General features: G+C 38.0%; 1 protein-coding gene and 2 pseudogenes across 2 annotated transcripts; all 3 read left to right on the top strand.

The window, feature by feature from the left end:
- Positions 1–2,946: 2,946 nt before the first annotated feature.
- LOC110766305 (Enhancer of polycomb-like transcription factor protein) lies at positions 2,947–10,186 on the top strand. Of its 2 annotated transcripts, none has more exons than XM_021969604.2 (5): positions 2,947–3,199; positions 3,376–6,265; positions 6,419–8,167; positions 8,682–8,937; positions 9,048–10,186. In XM_021969604.2, the coding sequence occupies exons 2-5, from the start codon at positions 3,443–3,445 to the stop codon at positions 9,614–9,616; spliced, it is 5,397 nt and encodes a 1,798-aa protein (XP_021825296.1). In that variant the 5' UTR covers positions 2,947–3,199; positions 3,376–3,442; the 3' UTR covers positions 9,617–10,186. The 2 variants fall into 2 exon arrangements, with proteins under 2 accessions (XP_021825296.1, XP_021825297.1); XM_021969605.2 differs by having other exon boundaries at positions 3,359–6,265.
- A 1,766-nt stretch (positions 10,187–11,952) lies between these two features.
- On the top strand, positions 11,953–12,830 carry LOC148298003 (uncharacterized; annotated as a pseudogene).
- A 1,866-nt stretch (positions 12,831–14,696) lies between these two features.
- On the top strand, positions 14,697–15,966 carry LOC148298002 (uncharacterized; annotated as a pseudogene).
- The last annotated feature ends 7,367 nt before the right edge of the window (positions 15,967–23,333 follow it).

Below are 23,333 nucleotides of genomic sequence, written 5' to 3'. Positions count from 1 at the left end.
ACCAAAAACTAAAAACTAAAAAAATAAACTACTTTACTGCAATATCGTCGGATGGGGGTTTTTGCAGAATGGTCCCTTGATTTCTATTTAGTTTTTTTGGTACCATATGGATCTAAGAATCTCTTGGAAAATTACAGATGTACATTGTTTTATTCATTTATTTTTTGGTGAGTGTTAAGTATTTTTTGTTTGGAAGTAACTGAGTACTTTAATTTCATGTGTATTCAATTGAGATTTTAAACGATTTTAAAGAAGTTTAAAAGTCTATAAGCATTCAATCAAGATTTTATAGAAGTCTAGAAACATCTGGATGTATTCAATTTAGACTTTATCTATTCAAATTTTGTTGTATTCAATCATAAATTTAAAGTGTATGGGTGTAGTGAGATGTTGTTTTTATTATCATATTACTTTGTTGATTTATATTGTACTACCTTTGGCCCAAAAAAATGGAGTATAGCCGAGTAAAAAAGGGTATTGACTTGCATACCATTGTCTTATATTTGAACCCCCATATAGACGAAACTTATTTCACCATATATGCAATAAAGAAATTTCAAGCAACAAAATATGACATGTTTGCAGACAGTGGTGGATCCAGAATTTCATGTGTGTGGGGGTCTCTTACAAATTATAAAGAATAAAAAATAGTGTATATATTTATCACATATGTCAAGAATTATGTTGCTTATTGGTTGCAATCATAATTGTCCTCAACAAAGGGATAGACAAATACATTCTAAGCAAGAAAAATTGCAAGAGATAGACAAAGAGAAGCAATTTAGCAAATATCTTTAAAGCTTTTTCCCCCATTAAACCCAATAGAAAGAAAAAAAATCAAAATTTCACAAATTAAAAAAAAATCTTAGGCCCCTTCATGCATTCATATCATACATGAAAAAATATTGACTAAGTATGAAAAATGGTTTTTCAGAATAATTATTTTCCCAAGATAATTTTTGGGGTCTTTTATTCCTTACACATCAAATAAGAAAACTTGATTTTATGGGATTTTAGTAAGAAGTATATATTGACTTAATGAGCCATCATTTTTAGCCTAAATCGTATTTTACACTAAAACTGATTTTTCATATTTTGATTTGGTGGGAATTTGATTTTCTAGTATTTTTATTTGAATCCAAATAAGGGGTACTTCCTTATTTACATTGTAAACTTAAGTAAATGGAGTAATATAAAAATAAATTAAAGTAAAAGGACAAAAACATTTACTTAAATGTTGAAAATGGAAATAAGGTAATCTGTACACCTGGAGTGCACTACCACCAGCTGAGCAAGGGGGCAATTTGAAGTGCCTAATTTTGCATTAATAGGTCCGCCACAACACATATGGGTACATATCAAAACGTAAAGTATTTGAAATAATATACATATAGAAATACATAACAGTATATTATTTTTAAAATATAAAAAAACTTGAGTGGGGGCCCAAGACCACACTGGTCCAAGTGTGGCTCCGCCCTTGTTTGCATACATGGGTTTAGGCCCCGTTTGGGAAAAAAAAAAATTCCCGCAAAAAATCTGCTTTCTTTAAAGTTAAGTAATTTAAGATGTTTGATAAAAATAAAATATCTTGATTATTTTTAAAACAGTGGCTTTTTGACAGCATGTTTTTAAAGCAGATTCTGTGTTGTCAAAGCTGCTTTTAAAAGAAGTAGAGATGAGCCTGTAATGAAAATTTTTAATTCCTAAAATACCATCATTAATTTTTAAAAATGACACCACCTTCACCTCCACATCCGACTCCACCACCTCCACCTCCACAACCGCCATCCCCACCACCACCAATACCACAACCACCACCACCACCACCACAACCACCATTAATGCTCAATGTAGTTTTGACATGATTAACTTGACAAAATTTTGATTGCACGAGAAAAACAATTTTTGTTTCAATGCTTACAAAAACAATGCAACAATTTATCGTTTCTTCATATCTAGACATACTATAAATTTTAGAAGAATATAGTTTAATGAACAAAATTGATAAACTTAGCACTATTGTTGTTGTCAACATATGGTTAAACTTCCTTTCCTACAAGTTATGACTATCGATTTTTACCTTACGCATAATTCTCACCATTTTCATTTAAAACAATAATAAAAAATTCAAAATGCGTGCAAACAATTCATACTTTATGCACCTCACACCTAATGCTCATCAAAATATTTCACATTCAACCATAGTTTAGACCTCATTAAATTTGTCCAAATTATTGTACAACCCTATCGACAAAATTTAGGCCATGAATCATTTTTACATGTTACACGTCACATTTCTTCCTTCCCAATTAAGGAAACTTTAGGCCGGTGGGTCATATTCACATGATACACATATGCGATCGGTTTCACCACCCAGTAATTAGAGCGCGACGTAGACAATAACTGCTCGCCGCTTCCCTGTACCTACTTATTTCGTTTGTTTCCTTTGACCACGTCACTACGTGCGGTTATATTGGCTTCCGGGCGCTGCTAGAAACACCCGCTTAACACACTGTGCTCACGCGCTCCTCCAAGCTCAATACCCGCCACGTTTCGCTTCCTTAAAGCGAGTTTAAATGACACAGACTCTAGCGAGTAGCTCTGGTATTTCCGTTCTGGCGCCTCATTTCTCAAACGCAATGGCATTCCCGATATTTCACGTACAATGAGGCCGAGTTTTTAAGTACCGCAAACCAACTCTTTTCATTAATTACTATTTTTTCAAAAAATTAAGAATATTTATCCAATCTGAACCGTTCGTTTTTTATATTAGAAATCTGACCGTCCATTTTTAGCTTTTTCGGCACGAAATTGTTAAGCTCTAGCCGACTATGGTACAAAGCGAAGCGGAGGAATTGAGTTCCCCACATCGACTTACCAATCGGGCGTTCCAGATATCGCCACGTGGTATTATCCAAAGGATTCGCTATTTTCCATTTTGTTTTCATTTTTTTCGTTATTTTCGATCAAAACCCTTACTCTCGTGGAACCGAAGAAACCCTAGCTCTCGTCCCGTCCCTTACGGTGAAAAAAAAAGCTGAAATTTCAACAATTATCGAAAATTAAATTCGAAAATTGGGGAATTACATTAGGGTTTCAAATCAGGAGGTCAGGAATCGAACCCTAGTTGATCCTTCGCGTTCATGATTTTCTCAATTCGTTCGGAGAACCGATGATTCGTCGTATTACGGTTAAGGTACGCTTGTGATTGAGTTTATTATTTTGAATTTTTATGAAAATTTTAACGTTTTTTCGGAAATGATCTCAATGCGTGGGGGAATAGGGTGTGATCGCTTGGTTTTTGGGTTTTATTTGGGGGACTTTTGTGATTTTTGCCTTGCTTTTGCTGTAACAGATCTGAAAACTGTGTAGGGGCATGTATGATGGAATGTGAAAATTGGGTTTTCTCGGTTTGGGTGCTTGGATTGAGGGATTGTTGATGGAAAATAGAATAGAGAACTCACATGGCACTGAAATTCCCAGGAAATCGAGATCTTTGGATCTTAAGAGTTTGTACAAATCCAGGACTACAAAAGAGGTCCCAACCAAGAGCTTGAAGAGAAAAGGTAGTGCAGAGGATGGTGATGAGAACAGGGACAAGAAAAAGAAGAGTAGGAAAGAGGTGTCTCTCAGTAGTTTGAAGAATGTTAATACTAGTAGCAAGAAGAGTTTAGATAAAGTGTATCATAGTGAGTTGAATTCTGGTTTACATGATCAGGAGGCGGTGAAATGTGGGTCGAGCCAGATATTGGATAGCAGTAGTGGGTTTAATGGCGTTTCATCACTTAGTTTGGGTAATAATGTTATTCAAATCCCTAGGCGTAAGCGGGGTTTTGTGGGCCGAAAGAAATTTGAAGGTGGTCAGTTACTGAAGCTGCCAGATCAGTCTGCTGGTAAAGTAGGTCTTGTTGATCAGAATCATCAGATAGCTAAGTTAAATGTTGATGATTTAGGGACTCAAGATGAGTCGTTGAATGTTAAAAGAGAGAAGGGTCTTGATGATTTTAAGGAAAACATAGAAAGTGAGTTGAATTCAGCACCACATGCTGATAAGGAAGTTGTTCATACAAGTCACTCGGTTGTAAGCAATGGGGATTCATCTTTGAAAAAGTCACGGAGGAATCGTAGGAATAGGAAGGATTTGGCACATGATAGTAAAATTGCTGCAAAGGAAGCTGAGCCTTTGGTCCATAGTTCTACAAAAACATGCTATGATTCACAAGAAGACAATGAGGAGAATCGGAGGAATCATAGGAAAAGGAAGGATTTGGCACGTGATAGTAAAATTGCTGCAAAGGAAGCTGAGCCTTTGGTCCATAGTTCTACAAAAACATGCCATGATTCACAAGAAGACAATGAGGAGAATCGGAGGAATCGTAGGAAAAGGAAGGATTTGGCACGTGATAGTAAAATTGCTGCAAAGGAAGCTGAGCCTTTGGTTGATAGTTCTACAAAAACATGCCATGATTCACAAGAAGACAATGAGGAGAATCGGAGGAGTCGCAGGAAGAGGAAGGATTTAGCACGTGGTAGTAAAAGTGCTGCAAAGGAAGCTGATCCATTGGTTGATAGTTCTACAAAAAGTTGCCATGATTTACAAGAGGACGATGAGGAGAATCTTGAAGAGAATGCAGCAAGGATGCTTTCATCAAGGTTTGATCCAAGCTGTACTGGGTTTTCTTCAAACAACAAGGCTTCTGCATTGGAATCTGCGAACGGATTGTCTTTTCTGCTATCTTCTGGTCAGGATTTTGATAGTCGTAGGTCAAAGTCTATTTCTGAGTCAGAATCCCCTTCGGTTGATAATTCTGGTAGAGTATTGAGGCCGAGGAAACAGCACAAAGAAAAGGGACATTCGCGGAAAAGGCGCCATTTCTATGAAGTTTTTTTGGGGAACTTGGATGCTTACTGGGTATTGAACCGGAGAATCAAAGTCTTCTGGCCCTTGGACCAAAGTTGGTACTATGGCCTTGTGAATGACTATGACAAGGAAAAAAAACTTCATCATGTTAAATACGATGACCGTGATGAAGAATGGATTGACCTTCAAAATGAGAGGTTCAAGCTCTTGCTACTTCCTAGTGAAGTTCCTGGTAAGATAGAACGGAAAAAATCAACGCAGCGGAATAGAAGTTCTGATGAGAGAAAAGGAAACTTGAAACCCAGAAAAGAAAAGAAAAAGAGAGAGCTGACTTCGGAGGATGATAGCTGCATAGGCAGCTATATGGACACTGAACCCATTATTTCATGGTTGGCGCGATCTAATCGTCGGGTCAAGTCTCCTTCCTGTGCTGTAAAGAAGCAAAAAACATCAGGTCTATCTTTAAAGTCACCATTGTCTGATGAAGATGTCCTGTTACATGGATCTCTGGGTGATGGTTCATTTAGAAGGGATAAAATTAGAATTTCTCATAATTCTGGCAGATCATCTGATGTTTTGAGGCTAGAAAAGCCTACCTCACAAGGCAGCATTTGCCCCAGAGATAGCAAAATGCCTATTGTTTATTTTCGGAGGCGGCGCAAAACTGGGTCTGTATTGTCTCACACATCCAAGGGCAATGATGCCTATGTGAGTGAACTTGGTTCTATTACTTCTTTTGTTCCTGTTAAGGAGATTGGGGATTTGGAAGAGCCATATGATTTTGTGAGAAGGTTGGATGCCAATGGGCCATTGTGGTATATTGATGATGCAGGGTTGCTAAAGTTGACTCTTCCTCGGACAGAAGCAGGGAAAGTTACTTTTGAGTTAGGCGTTCCGATGCATTCAATTATTAATGATTCTTTTGGAGTAGAATTTTCGTTGTTTCATGCTGCAATGCTGCATCGGTATGGTACAGTGGTGATCACATGGCCAAAGGTTTATTTGGAGATGCTTTTTGTTGATAATGTAGTTGGGCTGAGGTTTCTCTTGTTTGAAGGTTGCTTGGAGCAGGCTGTGGCCTTTGTTTTTCTCGTCCTGGCATTATTTCATCACCCTATTGAACAGGGGATGTTTCTGGATTTCCAGTTACCAGTAACTTCAATCAGGTTCAAATTCTCTTGTGTTCAGCTTCTTCGGAAGCAACTTGTGTTTGCAGTCTACAACTTCTCTCAAGTGAAAAAGTCAAAGTGGAAGTACCTAGACTCAAAAGTTAGGAGCCATTGTTTGCTCACCAAGAAACTGCCTCTGTCTGAATGCACCTATGATAGTATTCAAGCACTTCAAAATGGAACAAATCAGTCACCTTTTATGTCTCTTTGCGGGCATCCCTCCTCTGTCAAGGTATTTGTCTTATGTTCTCTACATATTCCGAAAACAATTTTTGGTTTAACTGAATTTTTTTTCTAGTCTTCCACCTTGTGTAGATAATTATATTGTTCATCAATGTATTTGTATTATGAAGGCATTCACTTCTGTAATTTTTCCACCAACCAGGGTACACGGAGGAGGTCCAGGCAGGGCATTAACTTCATGGGTAGTTCCAGGGAATCTACTTTTGTAAATATCAGTCATTCTACTTCTCATTCTGATCAGCTTCCCAGAAAACTTCCTCCACTCGCCCTATCTTTTACTGCTGCACCTACTTTCTTCCTTAGTTTGCATCTTAAGCTGCTTATGGAACATTGTGTTGCTAATATATGCTTTCGGGACCCTGATTCAGTGGAGCTTCTAGGAAACTCTGGCAGTATGTTGGCAGTTGACTCTTCTAGTGTGGAGGACTTTTGTAACAGAGGTTCAAAAATTACTCAGGAGAACAATTTAAAGGCTCCACCAGGTAATGCTACTTCTGATCACTCCTTTTCCAAACCAGAAACAGAAACTGCTCTTGCTGTATGCAATGGAGGTTGGACAAAGTCTTCTCAGCATTACCAAAATGGTGTTCTTAGTGTTGCTGGATCCTCCACTGGTACTGAGGTCCCTGAAAAGACTGGAACTGATGCAGTTGTCCACCATCCAGAGTCAGATCAATGTTCTTTATCACCAAAGCATTTGGTTGGCAAAGAGAAGTCTGACACTGATTCCCAGTCTTTTTTGAATGGTCTCACTGTTGAGATCCCATCATTTGACCGATTTGAGAAGCCTGTGGATGGGGAGGTGCAAAGTGCTCAACAGCCTACAGATTGTTCTTGGACTATGAGTGGTAGCATTATCCCTAGCCCTAATCCCACGGCTCCTAGAAGTACATGGCACCGAAGTAGAAATAGTTCATCATCATTTGGTTACCTCTCACATGGTTGGTCTGATGGAAAGGCTGACCTTTTCCATAATGGTTTTGGCAATGGACCAAAGAAGCCCCGAACTCAGGTCTCATACACATTGCCTTACGGAGGTTTTGATTTTAGCTCGAAGCAAAGAAACCTTCAGAAAGGGATTCCTCCTAAACGAATTAGGAGGGCTAATGAGAAGAGGTTATCAGACGTTTCTAGAGGTTCCCAAAGAAACTTGGAGCAGTTATCATGTGAAGCAAATGTGTTAATCAATGGCAGTGACAGAGGGTGGAGGGAATGTGGGGCACATATAGTATTAGAGCTTTTTGATCATAATGAGTGGAAGCTTGCTGTGAAAATATCAGGGACTACAAAGTATTCATACAAGGCACATCAATTTTTGCAGCCTGGGTCGACAAACCGCTATACTCATGCTATGATGTGGAAGGGAGGAAAGGATTGGATCTTGGAGTTTCCAGATAGGAGCCAGTGGGCACTTTTCAGGGAGATGCATGAAGAGTGTTACAATCGGAATATTCGTTCTGCTTTGGTAAAAAACATTCCTATTCCTGGTGTCCGCTTAATTGAAGAAAGTGATGATCATGGAGCAGAAATATCGTTTCTTCGCAGTTCTATGAAGTATTTCCGGCAGACAGAAACAGATGTTGAGATGGCTTTGGATCCATCTCGGGTCTTGTATGACATGGATAGTGATGATGAGCAGTGGATCATGAAGTTTCAAAATTCTTCAGAAGTTGACAACAGTAGCTCTATAGAGATCGACGAGGAGATGTTCGAGAAGACAATGGACATGTTTGAGAAGGCTGCGTATGCTCAACAGTGTGATCAGTTCACATATGAAGAAATAGAAGAGTTCATGGCTGTAGTTGGTCCCATGGATGCGATTAAAACCATTTACGAGCATTGGCGAGGGAAAAGGCTAACGAAGGGAATGCCTTTAATCCGACATCTCCAGGTACTTTCTGAATGTTATTTATTTTATGTGATAGCTATACCTTTTAGGTAGTTTAGAATAACGGGACACTCATCTACATTTCATCTCTGCATTAGTTACGAGTTTTCTTTTATGGTTGGGAATGTACCTCTCACAGCCAATTTAACTCCTGCTTGGTTCCTGTGCCAAACTGTCTGTAAACAGTATCCACCATTATTATAATAAGATGAACCTGTTTAGGGAGAAGTTGACATTCATCAGATCATATTCTTGCTTAAAAGCTTCAAGTCATTTTCTTTATTGAGAATACTCAGTTTTCCCTGTGGCAGTAACCGTGTAATTTTTGAACCCAAATTTACGACCTTGACAGGGTGATATTTTATTATGTAGCTTGTAATTCATGGGGTGGGATGCTTCTAGTTATATCTGTTAATTCCTGGCCACCCTTGAATTTTTATTTTCATTGTGGAAAAGCCATCTGTCTTTTTGTTTGTTCATTTGAATGCATTACAAATTTTTTATTTTTTATTTACAGCCATCTGCATGGGAAAGGTATCAACAACAAGTGAGAGAATGGGAGCAAGCTATGATAAAAACCAATACCATCCTCCCCAATGGATGCCACGAGAAAGGTGCATCAGTTGAGAAGCCACCAATGTTTGCTTTTTGTCTGAAACCACGGGGCCTGGAAGTTCCCAACAAGGGATCAAAACAACGGTCACAGAAGAGATTTTCAGTTTCTGGACATAGCAGTGGCATGTTAGGAGATCAGGATGGTTTCCATGCTATTGGTAATTTTCTTTACCCTTGGTATTCCAATCAAAATCTTTTCCCTAAATACAAATTTTGACTAATTTCTTTTGCAAGCATCTTTTTTATTGGGTTTTGTTTATTCCCTCAGGAAGAAGATCAAATGGGTTTGCTTTTGGTGATGAAAAAGTTGTATATACAGGCCACAACTATGACTCTTTAGATGATTCCCCATTGTCTCAGACATCACCTAGGGTATTTTCACCAAGGGATGCAACTAACATCTTGATTAGCAATGATGGGTTTGAGAGGAATCATCTACATAGAATTCACAGAAGCAAGTCAAAGAAATTTGGAAGGACGGTATCTCCTGTTGAACCCCAGATGATGTCTCCTTACAGTCATAGAGTGGTAGGAAACAGAAATGGAGTTCAGCGATGGAATATGGGTTTCCCTGATTGGTCAAGCCAACGGTATTATCAAACAGATGGGCCTCAGAGGCATGACATGGGACTGTTGGATGGTCCTGATCTCGATGAGTTCAGACTGCGTGATGCATCTGGTGCCGCTCAGCATGCGCATAACATTGCTAGGCTCAAGAGAGAGAAAGCTCAGAAATTGTTTTACAGAGCAGATCTAGCAATTCACAAGGCCGTGGTTTCTCTCATGACTGCAGAAGCGATCAAAGGTTCTTCCGAGGACTCTGATAGCGAAGGGTAGAACATCAAAATTAAACATGAGATGACAGAATGGAAATGCCAAATCCCTCAGCTTGCTGCTGTGCAGGCAGCCTAAAGAGAACTACTATTAGACTCGACAATGTTTTTGGTGGAATCAGTCAGTCCGGTTCTACTTTGTCGATAGTGGTGGCTTTTTTTTCCGTCTTTTTTACGCAGATACGATAGAGAAATTCTAACATGAGAGCCATGAGCAGTAAGAGTGGGGAAGAAAATCATTGCTCCAACGACACCAGCAACGCCCCTGATTCTTCTACTAGCGAGATTTTTTTTTACCAGCTTGAGGTCTGTCTACTCGGTTCAAATCGGTGCAATCTTTGTACTGATCCTGCAGGTTAGGGAGGGAGGGGGGGAGGGGTATATGAAATTTTTGGCTGCCAATCTCATTGTACAGATCTTTTTCTTTGTCCTTTGTTCTTTGTCCCCCTTAACCCCCCTCTCAGTGTTTAAGTGTTCGGTATTAAAAGGAGCAGTTTGCCCGAATAACACTCCACTTGGGAAAAAAGAAAAGAAAAAGAAAAAGGAATGATTGCCATTTGCTGTTGAACACTAAGCTTGCTTTACTCCATACTAGTGATAATACTCGGCAACCTGATTCAACAGACTCATGAATTACACCGTTTGGAAACCAATTGTAAACACACTTTCTAAATCAAGATCATTGGGGAAATGTCTGAAATGGCGAGTCATGAACATTTTTTTCCCCCTAGTTTGTAAAACTCTACAAAATAACTCTTCTTGCATGTGAAAAGACTTACGCATCATGGCTCGAATAAAGAATTGAACTTGTATATTTGTATACAAATCGCCGAATAAAGGGCTGATTATGTATATTTATAAGGTCAAATAAATTGTTGAATAATCAAGGATTTCGACTTGTAGAAGTTGGTTGTTTCAGATAATTCCCCCAAAAATTAATTCCATACACCAACCAAAATGGATTTATCGAAACAAAGAAAGCTATCTTTCGGCAATTGTGCTGGTATAAATTTGGCTGGCCAACAGAAGCATTCTCTTCAATCATTGTATCACGAATAAATTACAAGTATTGGCATTTCTGATCTCTCTCAAGTAAAGGGTTTGCCCTTCCAAAAGTTTTATATCTGCCCATCCATCTTCTTGACCTAAAGTTGTCATGGTAAACTTCTTCTTCCTTCCTCCTCCCCATCCATCTTCTTTGCCTCATCCCCTCTCTCTAGCTCTTTCTGAACAAAAACAAAAATGGTGATACACCGTTGATTTGGACAGTAGCGATAGCGACTTTCGCATATGAGAGATGTGATTCTTAACGAATATGATTTGTAGGGGTATATTTTCATTCATCATTGAATTTAATTTCCGATGTTTCTGTTAAAAAAAATTCGCCATGAAGCACAACCAGTCTCAATTTTTTTCTTATGCGTAATTTGATAAGAGCTATTTAGTTACACACCCATTCTTAGCACTAGTGATATATAGCTATACTCTTTGTCATGTTGTAAATGGGCTCTGGGTGTTTTTGTAAAGTCTATTGTATGTAGGTTTTTTTAGAATTTGAACCCTTATATTGGGTATAATAGTGAATCTTCCTTTAATAATCAAACCACATAAGGGGAACAACCTATATGCACGAGCAATGTGCATCAGAAACCTATAAAAGCAAGGAAAAGGGATCATGAGCAGTATGCAGTAGTCATTTCAACGGGGTTAAGTTAAAAGTAATGTGCTAAATCATGAAAATTTGAATGTTAAAAATAAGCAACATTCCATTTTAATAAATAAAAATGGACAGAGCCTGAAAAATTCAGTAGAGATAGCCAGCATGAAAAAGATAAAAAAAACAATTTAGTTAAAGAGCAATACAAGTTTCTCCCATAATCAATGGTACCGTATCCAACAAACATGAATAGAAGATTATTTATCTGTATATTTTTAAATATTCGTATATATTTAAAAAGTATAGCTGTGCGGCTATACTATTAAAATATTTGAATATATTTAAAGAGTATAGCTGTGCGGCTATACTATTTAATAACAAATTAAGAAAGAACGACCCTCCTAATTGCATTAGATTATACTTTATTGATATTGATTTCGTATAGCTGCGTGGATATATGAATAAAATCATGTATACAAATACATGATCGGGAGGAAGGAGTTGAATGCCTATTTATTTGGGCAAATTGATCAAAACAAGACTCTCCCTCTTCAACATCCTACTTGTATACAAATACATCCTCTGATATCAAATTCAAATCATGTTACCTCTCTCAGGATTCAATATATTAAGCAGACACATATTGAAAAGAACATTAGCCACAACTTCTTCAAGGTCTTATATTCTATCTTCTCCCAAGACACAACAAGAAGAAGAAATGGCTTTCCACATCCGCTCCAACAGCTTCCCCTCAAGGCCACACCCGTACGTTCAAGAAGTCGATGAACATTTGTGTGGATTGAGATCCTTCTGAGGCCACCTCCACATCCTCCTCGTCAATCAGAGACACAAACTAAGTGGCCTCCAAGACTTGCACGATTGTATTGATTACGTTGCTTCAGTTGCCCCATAATTAATTAGAAATTGACTAATGAGCTATTAGATAACTCACCTAGGCTCGTGGATGTTTGCTGCAGTGTCAATTATTCCCTGTTGCAAACCCAGGAATGTCCACAAGAACTTCAATCAATCCTACGAAGAAGGCGGGGAGGGAGGTGAGAAACTGGAGTCACAAGTGAGGTTAACAAATACTTGACCTCGAGGAACATGGTGAAAAAGAAAATCCACAAGGCTATGAAGAATCTCAAGGCAATAGAAAACAGATCAACTTTCTCTTTCCTCAACTAGGATCATGAGACCATTGCCATTGTTAGCAAGTTGAGAGAAAGTAGAAGCAGACACTCTTCCAGTGTTTGAATCACTTCCTTCCTTCATCTCCGGGCCAAAGTCACAGACAAGCAGCTGGTCATTGGTGTCCAAAAGTCACATACAACCACTCATAAATAATCAACAACTTTCAGTAGAAAACATAATACCAAAAGAAATTTTGGACCTTTGGATGAACCTTAAGGCTTGGGCTTTCCTTCTGTTGGAAGGACGAACAGGATACAATTTGGCACGTTCCCCTTGGTATAATCATCCTTTTAACCAATGCGGAAGGAAGATTCGTTTTGTAATTAATATAGAGTCCTTTTCTCCTTCTATCTTTAAAAAACAGTAATCCCACATTGAAAAAACATAACCCTTGTTAACTACTTATATTGTTAACTCCTAAAAATTTGATTGCCGAGCCTAGTAACGTGGGCTTGTGACCCAACGTGGGGGCATTAAAGGTGGAATGTGGGAAGGTCTTGTTAAGACGCGACTAACAGGTCCAGTGCCGGTGTTTCCCCTATGGTTATAGTAGGCTTCTACAAAGATGCTCCCAAGTTGACGGCTAATCTCAGTTGGCTGGTTAGCAACATTGTGGAAAGGCAGTTGACTTATCAGAGCAGCTGTGGCAGACATAACGGCATCTAATCTCACTCTGGGCCGACTGAGACCCGCTCTTGACTTGACCAATTACCACCACCTTTTTACCTCCCTCCTCCCACAACCCACGATGCCAACCCAATTCCTCTCTTTTTTCGTTTTTATATGTATATTAGCATTTCGATTTTGAACATAACAAAATATACCTTGCATGCGATGCGAATACATCATCTATTTGATGTCAAATTCATGCCCAATCTGCTTTGTAAATATTCCAATTATTATCATGCTATCCATGGCGTCAGTTAAAGTTAATTCAGAGAACATCTTCCTAACAGATAGAGACCAAGATTTAAAAAAATTACAAAAAAAGGAAAAAATAATTTTTGTTTAGAAAGTCAGTGTTTGACACGAAACAAATTTGTAGAGGCCAAGAATATTTAAACTATTAATGCAAAAGTTTCATCCTCACGTGGGATAATCTCAAAAAATTCAAGGGAGTTTCTGAAATTATGATTGAGATCACATGGGATTTTTGCAAGCAAATCAAATATCTCAAGGGAGATGAATAATCAACAACTAATGTCTAATAGCATTCAAAGGAGTATTTGACTACACGCTTTGAGCAGTAAACATTATACCAAGAAGGATGTCTAAACTCGGCCATACGGTTGTGATGTATATATACTTGCACGAAGCATACACAATATAAATTCTCCAAAGGCCTTTAATTCTATACAAGAAAATTACCGAACTGCTTGTAATAGAGTTTTATTCCTTTTCCTCTTCTCTCTTGAAAAAACTGTAGATCCCACATTGGAAATATATAATACGTGTTATGTACTTAATATTGTTAACTCCTAAAACTTTGCTCGCCGAGCTTAGTAATGTGAGCTTGTGACCCAACATGGGGGCATTAAAGGTGGAAATTTGGAACTTAGTGTAAGACGTGGACAACCTATGGCACAACGCTCTCGGCACGGTTGCTTGTGGGCTACCCTACAAGCAACCATGGTGGCTTATCTGAGCAGTTGTCGATCACGCTAGGCCTAGGTCCGCTCTTCACTTGACCGCCACCTTTTTTAGTTTTCTACGATTTTCCATTACCTGTACAGATTTAATTCAAAACCTATACATTTACTTATGTCAATCTCTCCAACCACAGTAGGCAGCCAATCCACTTTTGCTTTGCTTATTAATTCGAAATAAAATGTTTGGGGAGCGGTCCAATTCATAAAGTCTGCTAGCTACAAACCATTTTTCAACATCATGGAAACGCAATATTGCACATGATCATTGAAATATACAGATTGCAAATCTTGCCTGCTACTTGCTTAACAATCATGCCAAGGACCTGAAAAATAATATGAACTTGATCAGCATATAATTGAGTTTATGCATTAGAGTTAAGCATGTTAGTTTATAGAACTCTGTCCAGTATGTTAGTTATGAGCTAAATTAATGAGTTCATGATTTGGGATCCAATTCAAATCATGTTACCCTTCTCACTGATATGATTGAAGAGGATGACCATGTCCCCCTCCTCAACCAACACTACATATTAAACAAACACATGGAAAAGATATTACATTAACCACTTCTTTCAAGGTCTTCTATTCTATCTTCTCACAATACACAACAAGAAGAAATGGCTTGCCACATTCGCTCTAGCTAACAGCTTCCCTTCAAGGCCACACCCAATCGTTCAAGAAGTTGATGAACATTTGTGTAGATTGAGGTCTTCTGAGGCCACCTCCACATCATCAACATCAATCAGCCACCAACTAACTGGCCTTCAAGACTTGCATGATTGTGTTGATAGGTTGCTTCAGTTGCCCCTCACTCAACAAGCCTTGGCCCAAGAGCAGAATGAGAAATCGACTAATGAGCCATTAGATGGTTCTCTCAGGCTCTTGGATGTTTGTAGCAGTGCCAAGGATGCCCTGTTGCAAACCAAGGAATGCGTACAGGACCTTCAATCGATCATGCGAAGAACGCGAGGAGGTGAATCTGGAGCACTCACAACTGAGGTCAGGAAATACTTGACCTCAAGGAAGATGGTGAAGAAGGCAATCCACAAGGCTATGGTAAATCTCAAGGGATCCAGTTTCTCATCCCTCAGCAAGGACAATGAGACTATTGCCGTTGTTAGCACGTTGAGAGATATCGAGGCAGTCACTCTCTCAGTGTTTGAATCACTCATGTCCTGTATCTCTGGTCCAAATTCAAAGCCGAGCAGCAGCTGGTTATTGGTTTCCAAGATTATTAACACCAAAAGAGTAGCTTGTGAGGAAGAAAACAGAAGCAAATGAATTTGCCCAAGTGGATGCTGCTCTGCAATCATTCTTTAAGACAAGCAAATCTGACCACAAGAATGCAGACAACCAGCTTGACAATCTGGAGTCATGCATTCAAGATCAGGAAGAACAACTTGACTGCCTATTTAGGCAGTTGATTAAAACAAGAGTCTCTCTCCTCAAGATCCTAAACCAAATTAATTTGCCCAACTTGACTGCCTATATAATATATATATATATATATATATATATATATATATATATATATATATATATATGTTGCTCTCTCCCAACTTATTCCCAAGAAGTGAACAGAAGTCTTCAAACATATGTACATATATACACACTTGAGAAAGAAAAACAAAATTGCTGAACATCGAACCCATATAAAGGAAATGAAAATTTTATATATATAGCCAAATTCCCATCATCCCATGACTAGCACAAAACTAAAATGGTATACAAGAAACCCCTCAAATATTACTCTGTGTCGAGGACAAAGATTGGTTGTTTGAAGCAGAACAGGTTCAAGGTGACTTAACCTGCATGGTGCTCATTGACAGTTTGGCAGCATCCACAGGGATGTAAGTCCCTGCCAATATCTTTGTTAGTAGAGGAGTCAGGGGTACTGCCCCAAGAGTTGTGCATATCGTCATTACAATAGACAGAGGAACATCTCCTTGAGCAATTAAGATCACCTGAAAGGCTATTTCATAAAAAGCATTGAATGGAGTTGAATAAATGGCCTAGGCAGGCGCTAGGCGGGTGCTAGGCGGGCTAGGCGGTCTAGGCGGTCTAGGCGGGCGCTGGAGAGAGAGAGAGAGAGAAAGAGAGAGAGAAACAAGGATGACAATGGTGCTATGAGGCGAGAGAGATAGAAACGAGGATGACGATGGAGTTATGTTTAGGGTTTAGAAAAGGGCCGCGCGGCTATAATATTTATAAAAAATAAAAAATAAAAAAAGACCCTAGGCTTTACTTTTTTTTAAAAAATAAAATCCCGAGTATAGCCGCGCGGCTATACTATTTGTTAAAAAAGGAACGCATAGCGCCCCAATCAAAGGGTATAGCCGACCGGCTATACTGGTTTTTTTATAATAAAAAAACCGTAGTCTAGCCGTTCGGCTATACGATTTATTAAAAAAAAAACATTCTATTTGCATTAGTTTATACTTTATAGATATTAATTTGCTAGTTTCGATATATATACTTTATAGATTTAAATTTTTTTGATATGTATTATTTTTATTCAATAGTATGTGAAAATTGGGTGTTTAAACATGAAATTTTATGTGTATTATTGAAAATTTTGTAAAAAATCAAGTGTATTAAACATGAAAAATACATACGTATGTGTAAAATATGAGTATTAAACATGAAAATGCTAAAATTTTTATACGGCGAATAACTTTGGAAAAGTAAAAACCCAAAAGGGTACAATAGAGACTCGCGTAAAGGCCTAATCATAATGGAAAATGCTCTAAGCTATCGATAAACAAAAATTGGGGAAAAAAGATAATAGTATCCATGTAAAGAGTATAGCCGTGTAGCTATACTATTTTTAAAAGAGATATTTAGTCAAATACCCATTCTTACCACTAAAACTATAAATAAACCATACATCATTTAATTTCTATAAACAAACCCAAAAAAAACCCAAAAAATGACAATTGGCCCTATTGAATTTAATTTTGATTATTAAATTACTTTGATGTCCTATTAAGTATTTTGGGCTTGTTTATATGTTTTGGGGTTGGGTTTGTTTTGAGAAATCAATGGCAGTTTTGTAATTTAAAAGAAGTTAAAAGCCTTTTTGTTATGTTATAAATGGGCTTTGGGTGTGTTTCTAAAGTCCATTTCATATTGGGTATTTTTATAATTTGGGCTCATATATTGGGTATATTAGTGAATCTCTCTTTATAAAATGCTCCTGAGTATAGCCGCCCGGCTATACTATCTTTAGTAGAAGAGTTCAAATCTGGCTCAAAACTAAGCACCGCAAGATGTGCTAGAGTAAAATAGGATGTGTGACCTCAAACGACATTGTTTTAGACTATTAGTTAACAATATCTTCACATAAAAAAAAAAACAAAGAATCTGAACTCCATAAGTAGGCCAGGAAACGTAGAAAAGGCTTTTAGTGTCACTTAACATCAACTGTAAGAGACTTAATGGAGCCAAAAGGATGCATATCTCCAAGGACACCCAGACTGCTGCTGCCCATTGTATTCATACTCATAGCAGATATTGCCGGGTTAGGGAAAACTTCGAAAGGGTGCTATAGTTGTCACTTAACCTCAACTGTAGGAGTCTCCTTGGAGTCAAAAGGATCTACATATATCTCCAAAAGAATGCCAGATTGCTTCCCATTATATTCATAATCACAACAAACAATGATGAAGGATATATCTCCAACCTGCGAGTGTCAAACATGTAAATGAAGGATTAGTGTTGCATGCCCACCAAAATTTATGAAAGTTTTGACATTTCAATCTGAGCATAAAACAATGAAGATCTTCTATGGACTTATAATAAAGTTTAAGGAGAGAATTTTTATATCTTTATTACCAATTTGACCAAACAGCTGCTGATATATACCTATAAATTAAGACTTTCCTTGATCAAAAAAGACTCCTCAAGTTGCACATTTGCACCGCAAAAACTCCAAAACAAACTAAACAAACATGCCCAGCACCACAACCTTAAAGAATATTTGTATGGGTGCAAACTCTGCCAACAATGCTCATATACAAAACTAGCTTCTGTCTTCATATGTCAAATTAAAATCCACATAGACAGAGAAGATTGAATATATACTTTCTTACTGCAAAAGCTTTTATGGCTATGAAGTCATTATGACAGCAAACTATAGTTTCTCAACTATTGCTTACAAATTATGAATACTTTGTTTTTTCAGAGTAGTTAACTTCACTCTATAATTTATATATCAAACTTGACATAAGCTAAATCAAACAGCAATAATACACTAATACAAGGCTACAATGTAATTTTTTTTTATAATTTTTGAGTTTTTTCCACAACAACACACTTAACAATTAAAGTCACCAACAGTTAAAGGCAACTTACCCCACAAAGAAACCAGCAATATGTACTAACAGCATAGAAAGAATAACCACCCCAACTTCTCCAGATAACACTGTCTCAGCATGAGCCATTAGGGACAGTTCAGCCGGCAATGTTACAGCAACCATTGAAGCTTTGAGACGGACAACATTCTCGGAGAATACACTGGCCCACAAAATAAAATATAGTATGTTTGAGAAAGAGAGCACATTTGGAAGGAACCACAGGCAAGACAATCATATTTTACATATAAGTAATTAAAAAGATATTTATATGCACAACAAACGTACCAGCATGCAAGCAGTGATGCAGCTAGCTAGAACAGGGAAATGTGGTGCAAAATGTATCACAATTTTAACCACTGCAGGAAATGCACTCTGCATATAAGAACCTAACAAAATTGGAGCAACAACGACCTACAGATGACAGAATAGAGACCAATGAGCTCCAGCTGATGGATAATATAATATTACTGAAGTTTATTACATTTAACTTAACATGCATGGTGCTCATTGACAGTTTGGTAGCATCCACAGGGTCGAAAGTCCCTGCCAATATCTTTGTTAGTAGAGGAGTCAGGGCTGCTGCCCCAAGAGTTGTGCATACCGTCATTACAATAGACAGAGGAACATCCCCTTGAGCAATTAAGGTCACCTGAAAGGCTATTTCATAAAAAGCATTGAATGGAGTTGAATAAATGGCCTAGGCTGGCGCTAGGCGGGCTAGGCGCTCTAGGCTGTCTGGGCGGGCGCTGGAGAGAGAGAGAGAGAGAGAGAGAGAGAAACGAGAATGATGATGAAGTTATGTTTAGGGTTTAGAAAAGGGCCGCGCGGCTATACTATTTATAAAATAAATAAAAAAAGACTCTAGTAAAATCCAACGTATAGCCGCGCGGCTATAATATTTGTTAAAAAAAAGGGTATACTAGTGATTTGCCCCATAAACTTGTACCTAATTTTCGATTTACCCTTTATCCTTTTTTTTTTAGAAAATTAAGGATATGAACTTCTTTTTTTGGCCAATTTCCCCCTTACCGTCTAAATCATCAACATTTCATCCAATTTTATGTTAAATCATTAAAAATAAATTTATTTTTTAGAAAAAATTAAAGAGAAAAATAACCCCAAAAAAAAAAAAAAAAAAAACCTATTCTCACCCACAGGCCCCCCTGTGTCTTCCCCGCTACTCAGCAACCATTCCTTCTTCGACAACAACCAAACCTACCCTTCTTCCTTCTCTCTCTCTCTCCTCTTTCCCCTCTTTCTTCGACAACAAATAAATCTTTATCTCCACCCTATTTCTCCTCTGCCTCAATATTTTTGAATTGTGGAAGTTGAAACCCTCATTGCTCACAGCAAAAACAATCAAAAAGCAAAAAAAAAAAAAAACTGGGATTTGTGTATCAGATATCAAATATTTGTTGTGTTTTTTGTTCCTTGAGCTTAGCTGAGAGAGAAGACGAAGGGGAAGGATGAAATCTTGGAGGTGGGACATAGATCTGGGTTTTTTAGGAGTTCTGTGGCGGTGGTTGAAATCTGGGAGTTGACGACAACCCCTACCATACCTCCAGAAGAGAAGAGCTTGTCGATGGAAAAGGCAATTCCAAAAGGACAATCCAACCAACCATGAGATGTGGTGTGGTGGTAGCTCACCTCATTCCTTAACCATGAGGTTGGGGGTTCGATCCCCGCCCATGGGAATGGAGCGCATTTCGTGGCCAGCCGTTTACCTCCATTGGGAGAGCTCCCGCGGCGAAAGGGATTAGTCACTACTGTCGGCGGTGGATACCCTTGGGTCTCACCTAAAAAAAAAAAGGACAATCCAACCATAATTGATGCTGAGTTAGATGTTCCTGCACTCTGGGCTTATGATGCTGCTTTTGCATTAGCCATGGCAGTTGAAAATGTCGGGACTAAAAACTTTGGCTTCGAAAAGGCGAATGCTTCAACCAACTCATCAACTGATCTTGAATATTTTGGGGTTTCCCTAAACGGTCCAGAACTTAGCCAATCCTTGTCAAGTACTAACTTTAGAGGCCTCTCTGGGGATTTCAGCTTTGTTGAAGGGCAATTACAATATTCCATTTTTGAATTGGTGAATGTGATTGGGAATGCAACAAAAACAATTGGGTTTTGGAAACCACAGAGTGGACTTGAGAAAAAATTGAATTTGACAAACACAAACGGTCCATATTCAACCTCTAAATCTAATCTGGCACCAATCTGGAAGAGAATGAGAGAGTGGGCTGGAGAGGGGTGGATCTGTGGGGGTTAAGTTGAGAGAGAGAGAGAGAGAGAGAGAAGGTGGCAGGTGGCCTTTTATTTATTTATTTATTTTCTATCATTATTATTTCTAAATTTTAAATTGTTTTATTTTATTTTAATATGAAAATGACCAATTTGCCCTCATATTTAACGGCAAATTGGATGAAATATTGAGGATTTAGACGGCAGAGGGGGAAATTGGCAGAAGAAAAAAATTCATATCCTTAATTTTCTAAAAAATAAAGGATAGGGGGCTAATTGAAAGCGAGGTACAAGTTCAGGGGGTAAATCACCAGTATACCCTAAAAAAGACGCATATCGCCCAATCAAAAGGGTATAACCGTGCGGCTATATGATTTATTAAAAAAAACCATTCTATTTGCATTAGTTTATACTTTATAAATATTAATTTGCTAGTTTCGATATGTATACCTTATAGATTTTTTAATATATATTATTTTTATTCAATAGTATGTGAAAATTGTGTGCATAATACGTGAATTTTATGTCTATTATTGAAAATTTTGTACAAAATCTAGTGTATTAAACATGAAAAATACATACGTACTTGTAAAATACGAGTATTGAATATGGAAATGCTAAATTTTTTATACGGCTAATAACTTTTGAAAAGTAAAAACTCAAAAGGGTACAATAGAGACTCGTGTAAAGGCCTAATAGTAATGGAAAATGCTCTAAGCTATCGATAAACAAAATCGGAGAAAAAAGATAATAGTATCCATGTAAAGAGTATAGCCGCGCAACTATACTATTTATAAAATACTCTATAAGGCTATACTCTTTATTTATATATATAAATCCCGAGTATAGCCGCTTGGCTATACTTTTTTCAGTAGAAGAGTTCAAATCTGGCTCAAAACTAAGCACCACTATATGTGCTAGAGTAAAATAGGATGTGTGACCTCAAATGACATTGTTAACAATATCTTCACATAAAAGATAAAATAGAGAATCTGAACTCCATAAGTATGCCGGGTGTAGCATCCCACATCGACCAACGGAGAGGGGGTGATGTGCCTTATATGTATATGCCCACCTCCATCTAGCACGAGGCCTTTTGGGAGCTCACTAGCTTCGGATTCCATGAGAACTCCGAAGTTAAGCGAGTTTGGGTTAGAGCAATCCCAAGATAGGTGACCCATTGGGAAGTTGCTTGTGAGTTCCCAGAAACAAAACCGTGAGGGTAGGGGCCCAAAACGGACAATATCGTGCTACGGCGGAGCCGATCCAGGATGTGACAGAATGATATCAGAGCCACTCTACCGTGTGGTGCGAGTGTGCCGATGAAGACGTCAGGCCCCTAAGGGGGATGGATTGTAACATCCCACATCGACCAACGGAGAGGGAGTGATGTGCCTTATATGTACATGCCCACCTCTATCTAGCACGAGGCCTTTTGGGAGCTCACTGACTTCGGATTCCATGGGAACTCCGAAGTTAAGCGAGTTTGGGCTAAAGCAATCCCAAGATGGGTGACCCATTGGGAAGTTGCTCGTGAGTTCCCAGAAACAAAACCGTGAGGGCAGGGGCCCAAAGCGGACAATATCGTGCTACGACGGAGCCGATCCGAGATGTGACAATGGCTGTATTGATTGAGTTCAAGTCAGTGCCCATTTTGTCAGTCTTCGATCTCTCTATTTGATGGACAAAATGGGGAGGGTGATCAAAGATATAAATTCCAATTCCCAACTTGAGAAAACATACAGAAGTTCCAAAATGTGGTATGTATGTATTAATTTCTTGTGTTTTGATATTGTTGTAATTCGATGAAATTAGGTTTTATGGGGTTAAAACTTAAAATTAATGAAAACCCAAATCGGATGATTTGCTTCTTTGTTTGTTTGTTTGTTTTTTTTTCTTCAACAGTTAGGAAAATAACCGAGTATATATATATATTTGAAATTAGGAAAAACAGAGTATAGTATAGCCCCGCGGCTATACGATTTCCTTTTTAGAAAAAGGGTATAGGCGCACGGCTATACTATATCTTTAAAAAAAAATACCAGTTGCTGTATATATATTAAAAAAATTAAAAAATCAGAGTAGAGCCGAACGGCTATACTATTTCTATAACAAATATTAAAAGACCTAGTATAGCCGCACGGCTAGACTATTTAATAAATAAATAAAAGAAAGAAGGACCCATCTAGTGTCATTAGTTTATACTTTATAGATATTGATTTTGTATAACCACGCGGCTATATGAATAAAATACATAATTTTTTTATCCACCAAAATTTTGGCAAATTACAACTTAAATATTCGGCCACTATAAAATATTTTAGGTTAAATTGCCGAATACCCTCTTGGATTATTTTGACCGTCGAAATAACCATCAATAATTAATTTTTCAGTAAATTTAGCCATTATATGAAATTTATTCGTCAATTTCGCCCATACGCTTTTTCACAACTGGTTTAATTAGGAAGTGGCCGTTGTTTTTGTTACTAAAAAAAAAAGAATCAGCATAGATTCAACGGCTACTATTATTTAGCGGTAAATTTAACCGTTCGAATCGGCAACTTTCACTCCCTCCGTTTGACCTCTCCCTCTCTCTCTCTCTCTCTCTCTCTCTCTCTCTCTCTC

Source organism: Prunus avium, chromosome 1 (genome assembly GCF_965620075.1).
Source record: "Prunus avium chromosome 1, drPruAviu1.hap1.1, whole genome shotgun sequence".
In the NCBI taxonomy this organism is placed as follows: domain Eukaryota; kingdom Viridiplantae; phylum Streptophyta; class Magnoliopsida; order Rosales; family Rosaceae; genus Prunus; species Prunus avium.
The sequence above is the reverse complement of the archived record's forward strand: the minus strand, read 5'-3'. Positions and strand labels throughout refer to the sequence as shown.